General features: G+C 47.1%; 1 protein-coding gene across 1 annotated transcript in view; it reads right to left on the reverse strand.

Moving 5' to 3' along the window:
- The window catches only part of B3gat2 (beta-1,3-glucuronyltransferase 2), a 98,466-nt gene extending 83,459 nt beyond the window's left edge, over positions 1–15,007 (reverse strand). The window contains exon 1 of the mRNA XM_075980578.1: positions 10,460–15,007. Within this exon, the coding sequence (XP_075836693.1) occupies positions 10,460–11,053 (594 nt within the window). The 5' untranslated portion in view covers positions 11,054–15,007. The remainder of the gene's footprint in view (positions 1–10,459) is intronic.
- Between the last annotated feature and the right edge of the window lie 772 nt (positions 15,008–15,779).

Below are 15,779 nucleotides of genomic sequence, written 5' to 3' on the forward strand. Positions count from 1 at the left end.
ATTTTTTTTTCCCCCCACAGCGCCCTGCACATCTCTATCAGCCCTGTAAGGAAGCCTAATGTTAGGGCTTTTGCAACCTCTTCCCTGCTCAGGGACACCATGAAAATTAAACAGCAGCATGCACTGACTGCTCAGGCTGAGGTTGAGCACGTAGCTACAAACACGCACATGGGTATTCATACAAGCATATCCCCGAGGTTGCGGGAGTGGAGCACCTGCGTTAGCCAGACCTGGAGGCCACATTTTGCTTGTTCACCCAGTATCCTTCCACCAGCCCATCGGTTTTGCTCCTTGAGAATGTACAAAGACTACCCAGGGATGATGCAGGCTCCAGGAAGGGAGTAAGCAAACTCCCAGCCCTCCTTGTGCCCCACTGCTCCCCTCAGGCTGACACATGGGATTTGGGCAAGCTGTGCCCCTCCTCCCAGCCTTCACTTCCCTGCAGGACACCGTTCTCACCCATCCTGAGTTCTCCTAAAATGCACTGTCTCTTGTGATAACAACCTCTCGGGCACCAGGCAAAGGTAATTAGAAATATGGCCGTCTTTATTAAGAAAGTCGATGTCTCTAATGAATGGGTAATAAATCCTTTTGGGAGACAAGACGTTTCTAATTACTCATTCAGCCCAATTGAAGGAGATCTAGCCATCAATACATCACTGCACAAGGGGTCACCACATGTGATTTTTGGTATAACGCTGAAGAATTAAGAAACTCGAGGAATAATTTTTCCTTGTAACTTCTTGTCAAAGGCTGCTGACTAAAAGAAACATAACTTATACTGGATTCCACCCTTAGCACCACACACACACACACACACCCCTCCTCCCTCCAAATTGTATTAAAGCTGTGATTACTAAGTGGATGTTTGGGGTATCACACTGGTACAGTGTTGATAACTCTATTGTATAAATACAAGTTTCACTCACAAATGTCGATTTGGAAGAGGGAACCTCAATTGAGAAAATGTCCCCACATGACTGGCCCACAGGCAAGCCTGTGGTGCATTCTCTTGATTGGTGATTGATGTGCGAGGGCCCAGCCCATTGTGGGTGGTACCAACTCTGAAGCCGGAGCCCTGGGCATATGAGAACACAGGCTAAGGAAGCCATGCGAAGTAGACCAAAGACAGTGCTCCTCCTCGGTCTCTGGATCAGTTCCTCTCTCCAGGTTCCTGCCTTGAACTCCTGCCCTGACTTCTCTGGATGGTAGTCTCTGTAGTAAGATGGAACAAATTCTTCCGTCCCCCAGTTCATTTTGGTCTTGCTATTTTATCATACCAACTAAGAAACAGTCACATCTCGTTTTCTCCCAGAATCCTTTGTAGACAAACCTCTTGTCCCTCTGCTTATTCTGGCACCATCCAAAGCTGTAAATATGAGGCTGGCTAATGCTGTTCCTCTTGGGTCTGGACTAATCTGGGAAAGCCAAGTACCTCTGTCTCCTCCTCTCATGGCCATTTAGAAGCACGGTTCAGGTATCAGAAGCTGATGCTTGAAAACCTCTAACGCATGGACACAGCACATTTCTGGCATCTCCTTCAATGCCCCCCCCCAGTCCCACCAGTCCCGCCACAGGGGAAAGGTGGGGGTCCCACCACAGGGGAAAGGTGGGGGTCCCGCCACAGGGGAAAGGTGGGGAAGGACTGATGTTTACAGCTGTGTGCTCATCACTCACGGCAGTCACCTGAGGCGAAGTCCTCATTGACATATTGCAACCACAAAGTAGCGAGCCCGTACTCGAACCAGGGTCGGTGTGTTCCCCAAAGCCTACCTGTGATCCCCATTTACATCCTACTGGTCCTGCAGGTGAGGATGCCCAACACTCAGCTGGCTCTTAGCATCACTGGCAAACCGTCCACTTTCATGACTATTAATATGGTGCCTTCCCGACACATGAATATTCATAGGCCCTTTGTAGCATGAAAGTTCTTAAGTTACTACTTAAGGGATTCAATTCAATCTTAACACAGATTTCCAAACTATCACCTGAATGCCATTTTGGGTGTAGGATTTTTTTTTCTGGTATCAATTTTCTTTTCTGCAGTAATAAATTCATTCAGCTTTTAAGTCTCCTATAATTCGTTCAGTAAATATTTAATGAGCGTTTGCGACATGCTAGCACTGCCCTGAGCACTGAAGCCACAGAAGGAAATAAAAGAAACCCCCCATCTTTGTATTTTAGCTGGAGAAGCAGCCACAATACACTTATCTCATGATTTCAGGTAATGTTCATAGTGGGTTGCTGCTTTCTTGGTACTGTTAGACATACCAATGCTAGCCTATCAGTTGGGTGTAGAGGCTTTTACACCATAGTCCCGGCTCTTGGGAGACCAGGCAGGAATAGAGAATTCAAGGCCAACCTGGGCTATATATCAAGATTTGATATTAAAACTAACAGTGATTTATTATATATAAAAATATATACATATAAAAGTAACAATATCCATTTATTTGTCAATTTACTCTCTGTCTTACACAAGCTCTGTTGGAAAAGTTCATTTTCCTAGTGGGCATTCTGAAACAAGATGTGAAACAAAAGCTAAATAAAAAGCAACGCATGCCCTCTGCAGCCTGTGTATATTTTCAAGTTCCGGATTCGCACAAAAATGTAGCAGTTTCCAGGAAAAAGAAGATAATGGGCATGACTTAAATATCACTTGCAAACACCAACTGAAGACTTCTTTGCAGGACAGGTTTGGGCATAGATGCTAAATCTCATCCCGAAGAGGAAGGACCATGCCCGGACATGCAGGCGATGAAAGCGTGGCTCCTAATCCTTCACTTGACCGCTCACCATGCCAGCCCTGGATATGACTGCAGCATCTGTCAGGCCTCTGAATAGTCCATATCTTACTTCCTCAGGTTCGCAAATGTGGATCCATCTCTAGGTAGCTCGTTCTCCCTGTGCCATTGTCCACTAGGTCCTTCATGCCTCAGGTCTCAGACAGTTGTCACTCCCTCAACTGTTCGTCCCACTAGAACTCTACTAAGGACACTGGCTTTTCTCCCGCCACACGCAGAGTGTGGCACAGTTAGCGTAGACACACACGCAGTGAGTGTCTTCCCTGGGTATAGCGCCTGGCGTTACAGTAGATGCTGTATTCATTTGTGTCACGTTGCAGGGAAGGCGAGCTGACTTCTCATACTCAAATGCCGTCTGACTGTGATGCTGTTTAAGGTCGGGCACAGAGGAGAATCTGTAGAGAGCTGCAGTATTACTGCTAAGACATAACTTGCTTGATAACAAGTCTCAGTACATGGGGAATGGCTGGCATCTAACACTTTCCATTTTCATTATAGAGATGAAGATACAAGTCGGTCAACCACAGACACCATTTGTGATGCTGGCCCATGAGATTTTAACAGGGCTGAAAAAAATCCCTGTTGCCTGTCAACATCCACCAAGTGTGGCAGCATAGCCATTCCTCATGTGTTGGCGGCACCACAGGCATGTAGCATGACCATGCAGCCGGGACTCTAACAGCCCAGTACTGCAGCAGCACCTACCCTTCCATTGATCTCTCCCTGTATCAATGGTAGGAAATAGCTTCATCACTGTATGTGTATTTACTGTGTTTTTTATTATTATGTTAGAGTGAAGTGCATTCAGAAGGTGGCAGAAAAACACACTGTCTTGTGCTGGATGGAAGACATGATTGCTCTGTCCTTGATTTACGTCAAGAGGCCACATAGGTCTGTAACATATAGGCCCATGTGAATTCCCTCCATGACATTTGCACAATGACAGAACTGCATAGAACTTGGCTGTCTGGATGTGTCCCTACAATTAGAGCTGAAGGGACAATGATAGTCTTCAGTTCAACTGGACTAAACATAGCATTTAAATTCTTTTCTCTATTAATGGAGGAGATTGATATTTTAAAAGGAAGGAGAAAAACTACTGGGTTTGTTATTTGTGGGAGAGGACCAAACAACGCGACATTGGTGGAGATCATGACTTCTCCTTTCAGAGAAGCCAGCTCAGAGGCTCTGGCTTTGATTTGCTTTTTCAAGCATACAAAAAGGCTCAACTCACGGTTCATTAATTTGGCTTTTAATTCAGAAATAGTCCTAATTCCAGAAGAACACAAATAAACCTATGAGAAAGGGAACAAGTAGGTTGGTCTGACCGAACTGGCCATCAGCAGCCCACAGCAGGCCACCAGGTACTTGCTGATGTGCACCGAAAGGTGTGCCCCCAAGAGAGGGGCAGGAAAGGGTATCCACTACCACATATCGAGTTCAGGCCCCACTTCCTCTCTTGTGCCAGCAGGAGACCAACATCCCTACTTGAAACAATTCAGTTACCATCCAGCCCTGTGCCCTGAAGAGTCCAACGTTGTCTATGGTGATAAGACAGAAGCCTAGGAGATCAAGTTTTTTGTATACACACTCATACCTTACTATTTATCTTCAGAAGTGTGTGTGTGTGCTCGCTCATGCATGCATGCACACACGCATACATGCATACATGTGGACCTGTGTGCTCAGGTGTGTGTGCAGTGTTTATGTGTGTTCAGGTATGTGTGTACAGTGCTTGTGTATATGGATTCATGTTCATGGATACATGCTCAGCTATGTATGTAGTATGTGTAGTGCATGCCCTCCCCCATGGCAATGTGTGTGTGTGTGTGTGTGTATGTCTGTGTGTGTGTCTGTGTACACGCTTAGGCCAGATGACAACCTTAGATGTCGTCCATCTTGTTTTTTGTTTGTTGTTTCTGGAGACAAATCTCACACTGACCTGAACCTCTTAAGTAGGCTAGGCTGACTGGCCAGTGAGGCCGGGGACGTGGGATTATAAACACACCGCACATGGATTGTGGGGCCCAAACTCAGGTCTGTGTGCTTTGAAGACAAGCAGTTTACTGACTGAGCCATCTCTCCAACTCGGGAGATCCTGAACTATTCACAAGAACGCACCATTTTAGAAATTCTGACTCTAGTTCACATACGAATGTAGCAATTTTCAACTGTCTTGAAAACAAATCTCTAGAATCAAATGACTCACAAGTTAGAGACAGTGAGGGAGAATGTGGGATAGTTCTGAGGTCAGATGCGAGGGTGCCGCGAGTTTGGGGTTTGTGGCCTGAAATCGGTAACATTTCAGTCGAGAAAGTTCAGAGCATATATAGTACAACATGGCAAGTCTAGATAATGACATTACATATTTTAAAATTGGAGACTATATTAAATATTGCCACTATAAAGACTACGTGAGGTGACTGCTAGCTAACCTTCTCTAGTCTGTCTAAAGTAGATGCTGGATCAAGACACCATGTTGCACACATGTCTATAATTCTTGTCAACTTAAACCAAACAGTGAAAAAGAGGGGCAAAGTGGGGCTGGAATAGATCTCAGGGGTCAAATATCTGCCTGGAATGAAGGAGGACTTGAATATAGTCCCCAGTATTGATTGCATCATAGAGTGTAAAAGACAATATTAAAAAGAGTTGATGTAGTCAAGAAGGAAGACCAAGCGTGGCAGAGACAGCCAGCACCTCAGGAGACCCTGTTGATACAATGTTTTCCTTACTTTCAAGTCACGTTTCACACAGCTGTGAATACTAAATGGGAGCTTCCAGGTAGCCAGTGGTTCAGGCTAGACCAGGGTACTCAGATTCATATTCTTATCCTGCATCTACCAATTATATGACCTTTGCACGGCACCGTAGTGAAATTGCGTTAGCTTAAATTCCCTTTACTCGTCAAAAGCCTGCCTTTCTATTTAAACACAGAGGTGAGGGGATGCTATCTCAGCAGGCACAGTGAGCCTGAGTTACTGTAAGTGAAGCTCCAAGGGCGGGGTCAGTGAGAGGACGGCTCAGTGAGTAAAGGTGATTCCCATCAAAGCTGGCCACCTGACTTTGATCCCTGGTGGAAGGAGAGGACCAAGGCTTGAAAGCTGTCTTCTGATCATGGCTGTAGTGTCTGACATTTCCAGGAGACACAGTCTCACAGCTACCTCCTGGGCCCTCTGGCTCTTTCTGCTTCCCTGTTCAGCAATGATCCCTGAGCCTTCGGCGGTGCAGGAGTTGTAGTGAAGATGTATCACCTGGGACTGGGTTCCACAACTCTGCATGTTTTTGGCTGTGGTTTTCCATAATGGTCTAGAGAATATTTTTGACACTTATTTTAAAACTGTATAGAAAACGTAGCAAGCACGACTGAGAAAACAATTATGGTTTTCCTTCTGTAAATCGGAAAAGCATTCTGTGGACTGTTGTAACATTTTTCCTTATGTTTTAGGAGAGAATCTGAGAACCATACAAAACCTAAATTTCATGCTTCAATGGCCCTGTGAATCAAACATACAATAATGTGCTTCCTTATCAGCCTGCAAAATATCCTAGAGTCAGAAAGGCTTCAATAGCTACAGCCCGGCAGTACCGAGTCCTGGGGCATGCACTCACACACCTTGAACACCGCCTGCGGTGGTTAAATGAGACCGTCGACTTTTGTTCTGTTTGCTTTTTTTCAGCCTGTCTTAAAAGCAATTACTATTCTATTACTGTTCACACAAGAGAAAATTTACCAGCTCGTAATTGAGAGGCAAGTGGAACAGACAGGAAAACGCAGCCACCTACTCTGGTTTCCAAGAAGCTGCAAACAACAACCTAAATGTTTCGAAGACACACATCCGTCACACCAAATGATACTCCGGGCATGCCTTCATGCCTATTCATGAGAGACTCATCAGTGAAAAGTAGGGTGGAGAGAAGAATGGTAGCAAAAGACAATGGGAAGAGGCAGGTCGGCAATGTCTTTTAAACCCAAATTATTATTTCTGGCCCATTAAAACCTCAAAATCCAAATGGAGGCCACTGGTCTCTGAGGAAAACTATCAAAGCAGAACCATAATTCAAGTAATATACACCCAGGGAGCATGAAGAAAACCTGAAGATCTAACATTCAGAAGACTGACTGCAGTTTACAGTAACAACAACAACAAAAAACCATAAAGGGATGAAATCAAGTTTTATCAGTTCTATGGCCTATTACTACACTCTCAGAGGGGAAGACAAACCATCCAAGGGGTATGCTCTGGGTAGCCTTTCTGGGCTACACCTATGAGAAGCTTCTAGGCTTCCTTGTGAAGACTCCCTTAAGCTAGGCAATTAGGTCAGGGTAAAAAAAGAAAGAAAACCAGGCCTCCTCTCAGGATGTGCTTAGTGCCTCCTGGGAGGGGCTGCCAACCCTGTAACCCCAAAAGTCTTTGGGGTTATGATTCCAGCAACTAACTTGCAGAAGGGAACACAGGAATGCTTTAGAAAGCAATAATACTATGGAATTAGATGCCCTCGCTTTGTCTGCCTAGCACACGAATAGATTAACAGCATCCGGAAAGATATCCCAGCCAGGGACCTCTCCACTTTTCAGTCCTTGCTTGCTGAAAATACCTCCCACACCATCTCATTAACTGGCTCCCGCGCCGCTTGAATATCTTAGTTGGTTTCATCTTCCTGTCTCATCTCATTAAAGTTAAATTTTTAAAGTTTTTGGGTTTTTTTGCTTGGAAAGTGCTATTTTTTTTTTAACCTTTTCAATTCAATTGATCTCCAAAGGTGAAAACACAGTCAGCCGAAGAGCATTAGTTTAAGCTTGGGAAAGCCTTGAGGAACAGACATCTGATCGATAGAGTTATTGAAAATATGACCAGGTATAAAGTCCCATTTATCTGTACTTGTGGCTTTTATTAAAGCAGCCTAAATCCTTTGCAAATAAGCTTTTTCAGAAAGCTTGATCAATGCAGACAGGCAGGATTACCAGTGACCCATCATGCAAAACAAAACTTGTCGATGTCCACAGGGAGAACTGTAGGAGCTGATGTGTTTGAAACCAGCAAAGAACCCACTACTTCCTCCTTGCTTACTTAGACAGCTTCTGAGGCTGTGGCTCACACTCAGCTTCATTTGCAGATGGGTTTGACTGTGCACACGAGATCATTCTGTGCCAATATTCCCTCCCTGTCATCATGGCTCAGTTGAAAAGGAAAGCTGAAAATTAGCCATACAGGAGGGAAAAAAAACCGATGGTATTCCAGTTACCAGGGAGGAATAATTAAATGAAGATTGCCGATTGCGTCTTTAATTTAATTTGGAGGCCTTTCATCCTTCGCTATCCTTCATTTGCAGCCAATTCTTGGTGAGCTAATTTGTACCTGGTTCATTTTCCTCCTTTTATCTTATCTGTTTTTCTTTTTTCTCTCTCACCAACCGTGGAGATTAGAAGCTCTATGAACAAAAACGACGAAGCCTGGCTTGGGACATTCTTTCCTTACATGATATTAATTACTTAAAGTGAATTTGTGCATATTATCAATACAAAGGGTTGAGATCTAGGAGTCCACTCTGTAGCCAGCCTCCCTCCTTCTCCCCCCGAGGAACTACAGTGTTGAGGAGTTTATAGACGTCTCTATTTTCTCCAAGGGAACACTGTCTAGACTGCAGTCCACATAGAATCATTAATTCCAGAAGGGGTGCAGAGTGAGTCACCCCACCAATGAAATCAAGAGCTTAGAGGGAAATACACATCAAATTCTAGAAAGAATACAAGAGGATACATAAGCCTCACTAATCAAGTTGAGTGTCATGTAAGAAAAACAGGATTGCAATAAGGAAGATGAAATATGAAACTCATATCAATAATTTAAAAAAGCCTCATCTGTAAAAAAAATATACCTGGGAGGAGGGAATTGGGGCAGCGCTGGGGAAAGGTGCTTGCTCTAAACTGCTGTCTGAGACAGAGGTTCAGGAGACACAGTGTGTCCTGCATCTTATACTGAAACAAAACAAAAAAAATCAGTGGATTTTTTTTTCCTTCCCTCTTTAATAGGCTCCGCACAAGCCTCCCTTTCAGCAGGAGAAGGCCCAAAGGAAGACTGTATCTGAACTGTTTCCCTGCCTGTGTGTGCCAACTTCTCTACTCCTCTGGCACCTCCTGCCAGCAAGCTGAACACTGGATAAAGGCAGTCTTCCCCCTTTCCAGTTTAGCCCCCTCAAATGTTAATTAACAGCAATGTGCACCATTTTTCTTCAACAAGACCACACATCATAGGTAAAGCAACTTCGGAGATGGGCAATAAAGAAGACTTGGCTTAAAAATAAACAGGCATTCAGAGTTAAAGGTCTTTGCTTCAAAGCACAAGTCCTCCTTTTAGTGGAAAGAACAGGGAAACCACTCATCTTCAAAATAAAAGCCCAACTTTAAAACAATCATTTGGTAGCTCTAATCGTGGGTATAATAAAAGCCATGCTACACACTAAACCAAACTTATTTCTCTGGGGAAACATAAAAACCAAGTCCCATGGAATGAGAGAATGGGGAACAATTACTGCTTCTTTTATTCAAGGAGAGGGTAGAAATGAAGGTGGCAACTAACTTTTTAAAAACAGAGTTTTGAAAACCGCATAGACAAAAATTAAACAGAAAGGGTATAGCCACTGTCCTGAGGCCAAGACAGCCACCTGACATTGGGTGACAGAATGGAGGTGGGGGTCATCTGCCTGCTGGATACACAGATTGTTTTATGAACCCAGTATCCTGCGCAGATAGTATTTCCCGAACGTCCAGTTTCCTAAGGGAATGGAGGAGCTGGGGGAATCTCTAGGAGACTGGATGCAAAGGACTTTCAGGTGGAGAATTACAGTCCCACGGTGCAAAGAAATCAAGATTTCATTCAGCTGTAACTAAGTGCTGGGAAGAAAAAAAAAGGGACAAGAGCTCTAGCTCATTTTCCTTCATAGACCCACAGCGTTATCATAGATCAGCCTCAAGAAAGGCCACCTGCTCCGCCGCTGCTGCGCACACGCAGGTGGCCTTGCAGGGAACATTGGCCACTTCAGCAGCAGGGGGCGGCTGGTGTTCAGGATCTACCTCAGAGAACGCTAGGCAGCATTCGCTCCAAGCAAGAGTGGCCAGACAAACTCCAAGCCAGAGAGGTCTCAGAGAATGGTCTAGAAAAGGGGCCAGGCAGACCAGCACCCCCCCATATATGAGTATTTGCTCTAAGGATTAATTTAGCACCAGGGGGCTGGCTGACTGTACCAGAAGAGATTGGTTCCAAAACTGAGTTGTTAGTAGCCCCTTCCTACACGCGTCTCAACTCAGAATCACCTGTAGGCACTGTTAAAACCTACAAGTTAATCAAGCCCAGCTCCAGGTTTGGGCTCCATCCAGTTGTACAAATCACCTGTGCTAGTTACTGGGTCCAGTCGCGGACAGGGCAAGATATCCAAAGGCCAACTCTTCCTCCCCCTGGACCACAAAGCCCCTTCTCCACCCATGACAACCAGAGGAGGAGGCTGGGGACTGCCCATCCTGTAGGTGCTCCACGCTGAGTCCGGGATGTGTGCACGGAGGACTGAGAACTCAAAAGTGTACACGAAACACAAAGGGGATGCAGCCCCTGGAGCCCCACCGCCCCTGTCCCCCCAGCGGGGGGCCGGGCCACTACCTCCTGGAAGAGCTCCAGACTGTAGGTGTTGTCGTCGTCGGCGAAGAAGAGCACTCCGGGCTGCGCGCTCTGGTGCTGGTGCCTCTGGCGCAGCCAGGCGAGGCCCGCGTTGCGTTGTTCGGTGGCGCGCGGCAGCCACGGTCGCTTGTAGCGCCGCGGCGTGGGCACGTGTAGGTGCGTGTTGGGCAACCCGGCCCGCGCTAGGAAGCTGCTCACCAGCTCGCTGCGTGTGGCTCGATCCTCCACCAGGATCCAGTGCAGCTGCGCCACCTGGCGGAACGTGTTGGCCAGGCGGGTCAGCTCGGCTTTCTGCACCGGGCGGCTGTAGGTGGGCGTGATGGCATAGATGGTGGGCAACCGCGGCTCCGGCTGCAGCGGAGGCCGGGACTCGTTGCGCTTCTCGGCAGCGTCACGCCCTAGGCTGCTCCGTCGGAGCGGGACTCGGGAGCCCCCGCAGCCCACTGTGTGGGGAGAGAAGTAGGGGCGCGAAGTGAGTTGGGGCGCGGGCCTGCGGGGATCCACGTCCAGCATGATGATGACGATCAGGATCCAGGGCAGGAGGATGAAGAAGCGGCTGCACAGCGCCGACTTCATGGTGCGCGCTCCCCAGCGTCTAGGGCACCCCCAAAACCCCCAAGAAGGACTAGCCTTGGTGTAGGAGGGACCTCGGTGTGCGGCTCGGACGGCGGCGTCAGCAGTTAGGGAGCAGCGGCAGGCGCGCTCTCCATCCAGCCCGGGGCGTTGCGGGGACCTGGGCGTGCGGGTCGGCGCAGATTCCGGTTAATCTGGAACTCTAGGCGGTGCAGAGGGACGGGCTGGAGCTGTGGGTCACTCTGGTTGAAGTCGGCGGGAATCTGGACGCGGTCCAGCAGCGCTCTGCCGGCCCCGGAGTTGTGCCGAGTGCGAGCGAGGCGTTGGTCTCCGCTGCGCTCTTCCTAGAGTGCGAGCCTGGAACCTGCGAGCCGGTGTGCTAGCCGCTCCCGTCCCACACCGCTGCTGGCAAAGCAGCTCCGGATGTCGGCCTCGGCGAGCGCTCTGGGACCCTTTTGGAGGCGGCGACAGATGATGCGAGGGGCTTTCCTCCGTCACATGTCGGTCAGTGCAGCTGCGATCCTGAGTGGACACCGAGGATGCTGCTCCCCTAGCTCCGTTCGCGCGCCGCGGCAGAAACCTGCGCTCGCGCCCCTAGCTTTCTTCTTCTCGGAACCTCTCCCGGCTCCAGACAGCAAGATCCCAAAGCAGGGAAAGAAAGAAAAAGCGAGGGGGCGGGGGCGCTGCAGACTCCAGCGTCCTCCCAGTGCTCCTGTGGGAAGATAGCAGCGCTGCTACTGGCGGAGAGGGGCTGCGGGGCGGAGGCGGGAAGGGCCCAAGCTCTCTGCGGGGTCTGAGCCAGTGCTCCCCGCGGCCAGAGGCTGCGGGAGGGAGGATGTCCCCGTGGGGCTGCGCGACCTCTGCCTGTGGGGGATGCTGTTCTCAGATCGCCCAGAGGGCTCAGCTCTCGGGAATGCTGCAGGGTCTTTGGTGATCAGCCAAAGAAACCAATTCACATGCGGACAACTCCAGAGACCTTAAGAGGGGAGAGGGAGGAAAGAGGCGGAGGAGGCAAAACGGTCCCTTCCCAGGCTCCCAGCTTGTGGAGTTGGTGTACAGAATCTCGGCAACAAAAACCGCTTTTCATGAAAGGGAGAAATCAACAGAAACCCACGGGGATGGAGGGGTCCCGCACATAGGTATTTGGCATGTGTGGCAGCCTATTGCAATGAATCAATTCGAACTGGCGCTGCCTGGCCACAGTTGGATCTCTGGGGAAGAAATTTCTGGAAACTCCAGCTGAGTAGGTTTAACTTATTTTTCTTCATGTTGGAGCCCTCCGTGTTTGCAGTCTTAGGAATTATTCCTCGTGATCCGCCCTGGGATCCTTTGAAGGAGGCCTTGGAAGTGGTGTCACCTTCATTTTCTGCATGAGGGAGTGGAAGATGGAGACTTAAAGGATTGCCGAGGTCAGTGGTAACTGGCAGAGTGGAAAGAGAACGCAGGTGCCCTGGCTATAACCCTCCACTTCCTCTCTGAACACCTGGTCAACACCGCCTGGTTGCAAGTGATGGCTCTTCCTAGATGGAAGATGTGCCATCAAATCAAGCCTGTCCGAGGATGACAAGCGGAGCCATGGCAGTGACTGGAAGACGCTCTCAATTGTTGAGGATCTCTTAGCTGCACCCCAGGCTGTCCTTATGGGGGGTAGATGCCCATCCCATCTCTCTCCTCTTCACGTAGTTCCCATGGTCTGGCACGGCATGGCTGTGAGTTTTCAGAAAGATCCTCTTAGATTGCCGAAAACTAGGAGCGACTTTTCAAACATTTCCCCTTGCCCCCCCAACCCAAGGAAGTCCTACCCTTCGGTTCCACCTTCCCTGTGACCTCCAGAACCCGAAACTGTCCCTAGTGGTGAGCCCAAAACCTGAAAACAGTGCTTCCATTGGATTCCCTGCCCGTATTCTACCTCAGGACAGGACGTACACGCCAGCATCCGGAGGGAGAGGGAAGGGAGGGAAGCTGCTACAAGCTTTCCTTAAAGTCCTGAAGGTCACAGACAAATCTACCTGATCCCCTCCCCTTACCAAAGTAGTTGCGGAAACCTTCCTTATTCTTTTGGACATTTTAAATGCGGTTGAAGAGAATTGCCTTGTGATAGCGGTAGTAAAACTCAGTGGTTAGTGAGTCATGTTGAAAGCATAGCTAACCTTTGTTAGTAGGGATATCTTTGTTAGTTCCACTATACCATAAAACCTCTTCTGAATTGTGTTTGCTCCAGAACAGGGCTAGTCAAAGACAGTACACTTTACCAGTCAACCGAATGTGAAAATTAACGAGAGATGTTAGCTAGCATATAGAATTCATATCCTTTCCCGTTGCCCATGTCTTAGGGTTACTATTGCTGTGATGAAACAAGGTGACCAAAAAGCAAACTGGAGAGGAAAGTGGCTTATACTTCCACATCCTGGTCCATCATTAAAGGAAGATTAAATGGGAACTCAAAGAGGGCAGGAACCTGGAGGCAGGAGCTGATGCAAAGGTCATGGAGGGGTGATGCCTACTGGCTTGCTCATCATGACTTGCTCAGCCTTTGTTAGAGATCCAGGTGCCACTCATAATGGGCAGTGGCCTTCTCTACCAATCACTAATAATGAAAATGCCCTACAGGTTTGTCTACAGTCCGATCTTATGGAGGCATTTTCGTGATTGAGGTCCCTTTTCTCAACTCAGCTTGTTAAGTTGGCATGAAACCATCTAGAACAATCCTCACCATGTGCTCAGATCCATCTCCTGTCTTGGGGATTGTCTCAGTTCCTGGGTTTGGTTGTCAGTCAGGACACTTTCTACTTCTATATACTGAGTCAATGGACCTCTGAAAGTCTGCTTAATTTTTTGGATTACTTAGTTTCGAATAAGAAAGCCTCTTCTAGGTTCATGTATTTAAACACTCCAGCTGGTCCCCAGCAGGTGGTGCTGGTTGGGAAAAGCTTAGAAGGTATGGTCTTGCTGAGCAGGTGTGTCCCGGGGGTAGACTCTGAGAGGAGCTTGCTTGGCTACTTGTTGAGAAGTGAGCTCTTAGCTTCCTGCTCCTGAAAACTCTTTCTGCTCCCCATCCACAACCTCCGAAAATGTAAGCCCCATAAGTACTTATGTAAGCCACTTTGGTCACGGTGTTTCAGCGTAGCAACAGAAAAGTCAGTAAACATACATGAAGTCATGGGATTCCTCCTGCCTTCCTCATACATAATACTTTGTTCTCATTCATTCCTCTGCCTCGTGGTATACCTCTCCACTCCTTGTCCCCCCCCCCGCCCCTCAGGCTCAGTTTTCTTATCTAGAACATGGGGTAATAATGTACATATACTCCATAGGATAGTGAAAGGATTAAAAAGGGGAAAGTTAGATATCTACCAGAAGAATTGGCATCAGCCTGGAGACCTCTGTGCATCATAATCGTCATAAGGCTGAAATGCAAAGTATTTTCTGAGCAAGACTGGCAAGAGTGACCCCACGTGTAGGGTGGGTCACCGGTGTGGGGTGGTCTCTTCCTAAGCTGGTACAAGCAGAAGTGGAAAGCTTAGTGTACCCCAAATAAAGCATATGCAATAAGGATGATATGATTCCAAGTGACATTTATTTCAAATGGCAGAATAGGCCATACTGCTTTACATTCAGTGGCAAAAAAAAATGTGACCCCAAATCATCCATGATCAAATCTAAGTAAAGATACAAAGTTACTAAGAATGTCCATCAGAAGAACAAAAAACGCAGACTTGAACACTTCCCAGTGTAAAAATGTATCACCTTCAAATATGTAGACTTTATCAGGTGCTGAAATGGAAACCACCGAGGATAGGAGCTTGAAGAAAATGTCCTGCTTCTGAGGTATCGTAGCTATTGCGCCTGCCCATGGAGCTCAGGCTCATGATACTCTTATATAAAACAGTTGAAATTTGATCTGTGCTTGGTAATGAAGGTTGGTGGAAGTCACTAGAGTAATTAAAATAATTACCTAACTTCAGAGTCTCTGCTCAGCCTCTCCGTATTTATTTTCATTTAATCTCTCTAATTATTTGTTTAGCAAAGTGAGTGTTGCTTCTCCTGTACTAATGAAGCCTTGGATTGCTGGCGTTTCTGCCTTCACTTTGTTCTCAAATGCACAAAGGTAAAAAAAAAACCATCTAGGGAGTTAACAGGAAGCATGTGTAATGACTAAACATTTGCTTTGCTGTGTTGAGGAATCCTGCAGCACACACGCCGCAGCACGGTTAGCCCACCGTGTTGACTGATCCCTTTTGACATTTGAGCCTGGGGTTTGCTAGTGTGACTAAATCAAGCTTCAAGTGAGCACTGGGGACATCCTTGGTATTCTTAGTCAAGTAAGAAAAAGATCAAGTGAAAAAAAATCCTCACAATTATGTAATTTTAAATATCTAGATGATGAGAATGTAGTTATGGAGATCAGTTGATAGACTCATTCATGGGTGAGTGATGATTTAATATAAAAGTGTTGGTGACGAGTTAACTCGGACTTACATGCATGTGTACTTACATGGACATAAGTGCTTTCTGTCTAAATGCCAGCCATAGATACGTGAAAGAATTATGTCAGTGATTCTAGCAGCATATTTCAGGGATACCACCAGTTTTATTGATCACTGTCAGAAACATGACACTCAGATCACATATTAAATGGTTCATTCATTTGTTTTATTTTCATCCATTTTAACGCTCTACAAATATCATGTTAGACTAAAATTGTTTGAAATTCGAATGCTTTCTTACA

The sequence above is a fragment of the Microtus pennsylvanicus genome, chromosome 7 (genome assembly GCF_037038515.1).
Source record: "Microtus pennsylvanicus isolate mMicPen1 chromosome 7, mMicPen1.hap1, whole genome shotgun sequence".
Taxonomy (NCBI): Eukaryota; Metazoa; Chordata; class Mammalia; order Rodentia; family Cricetidae; genus Microtus; species Microtus pennsylvanicus.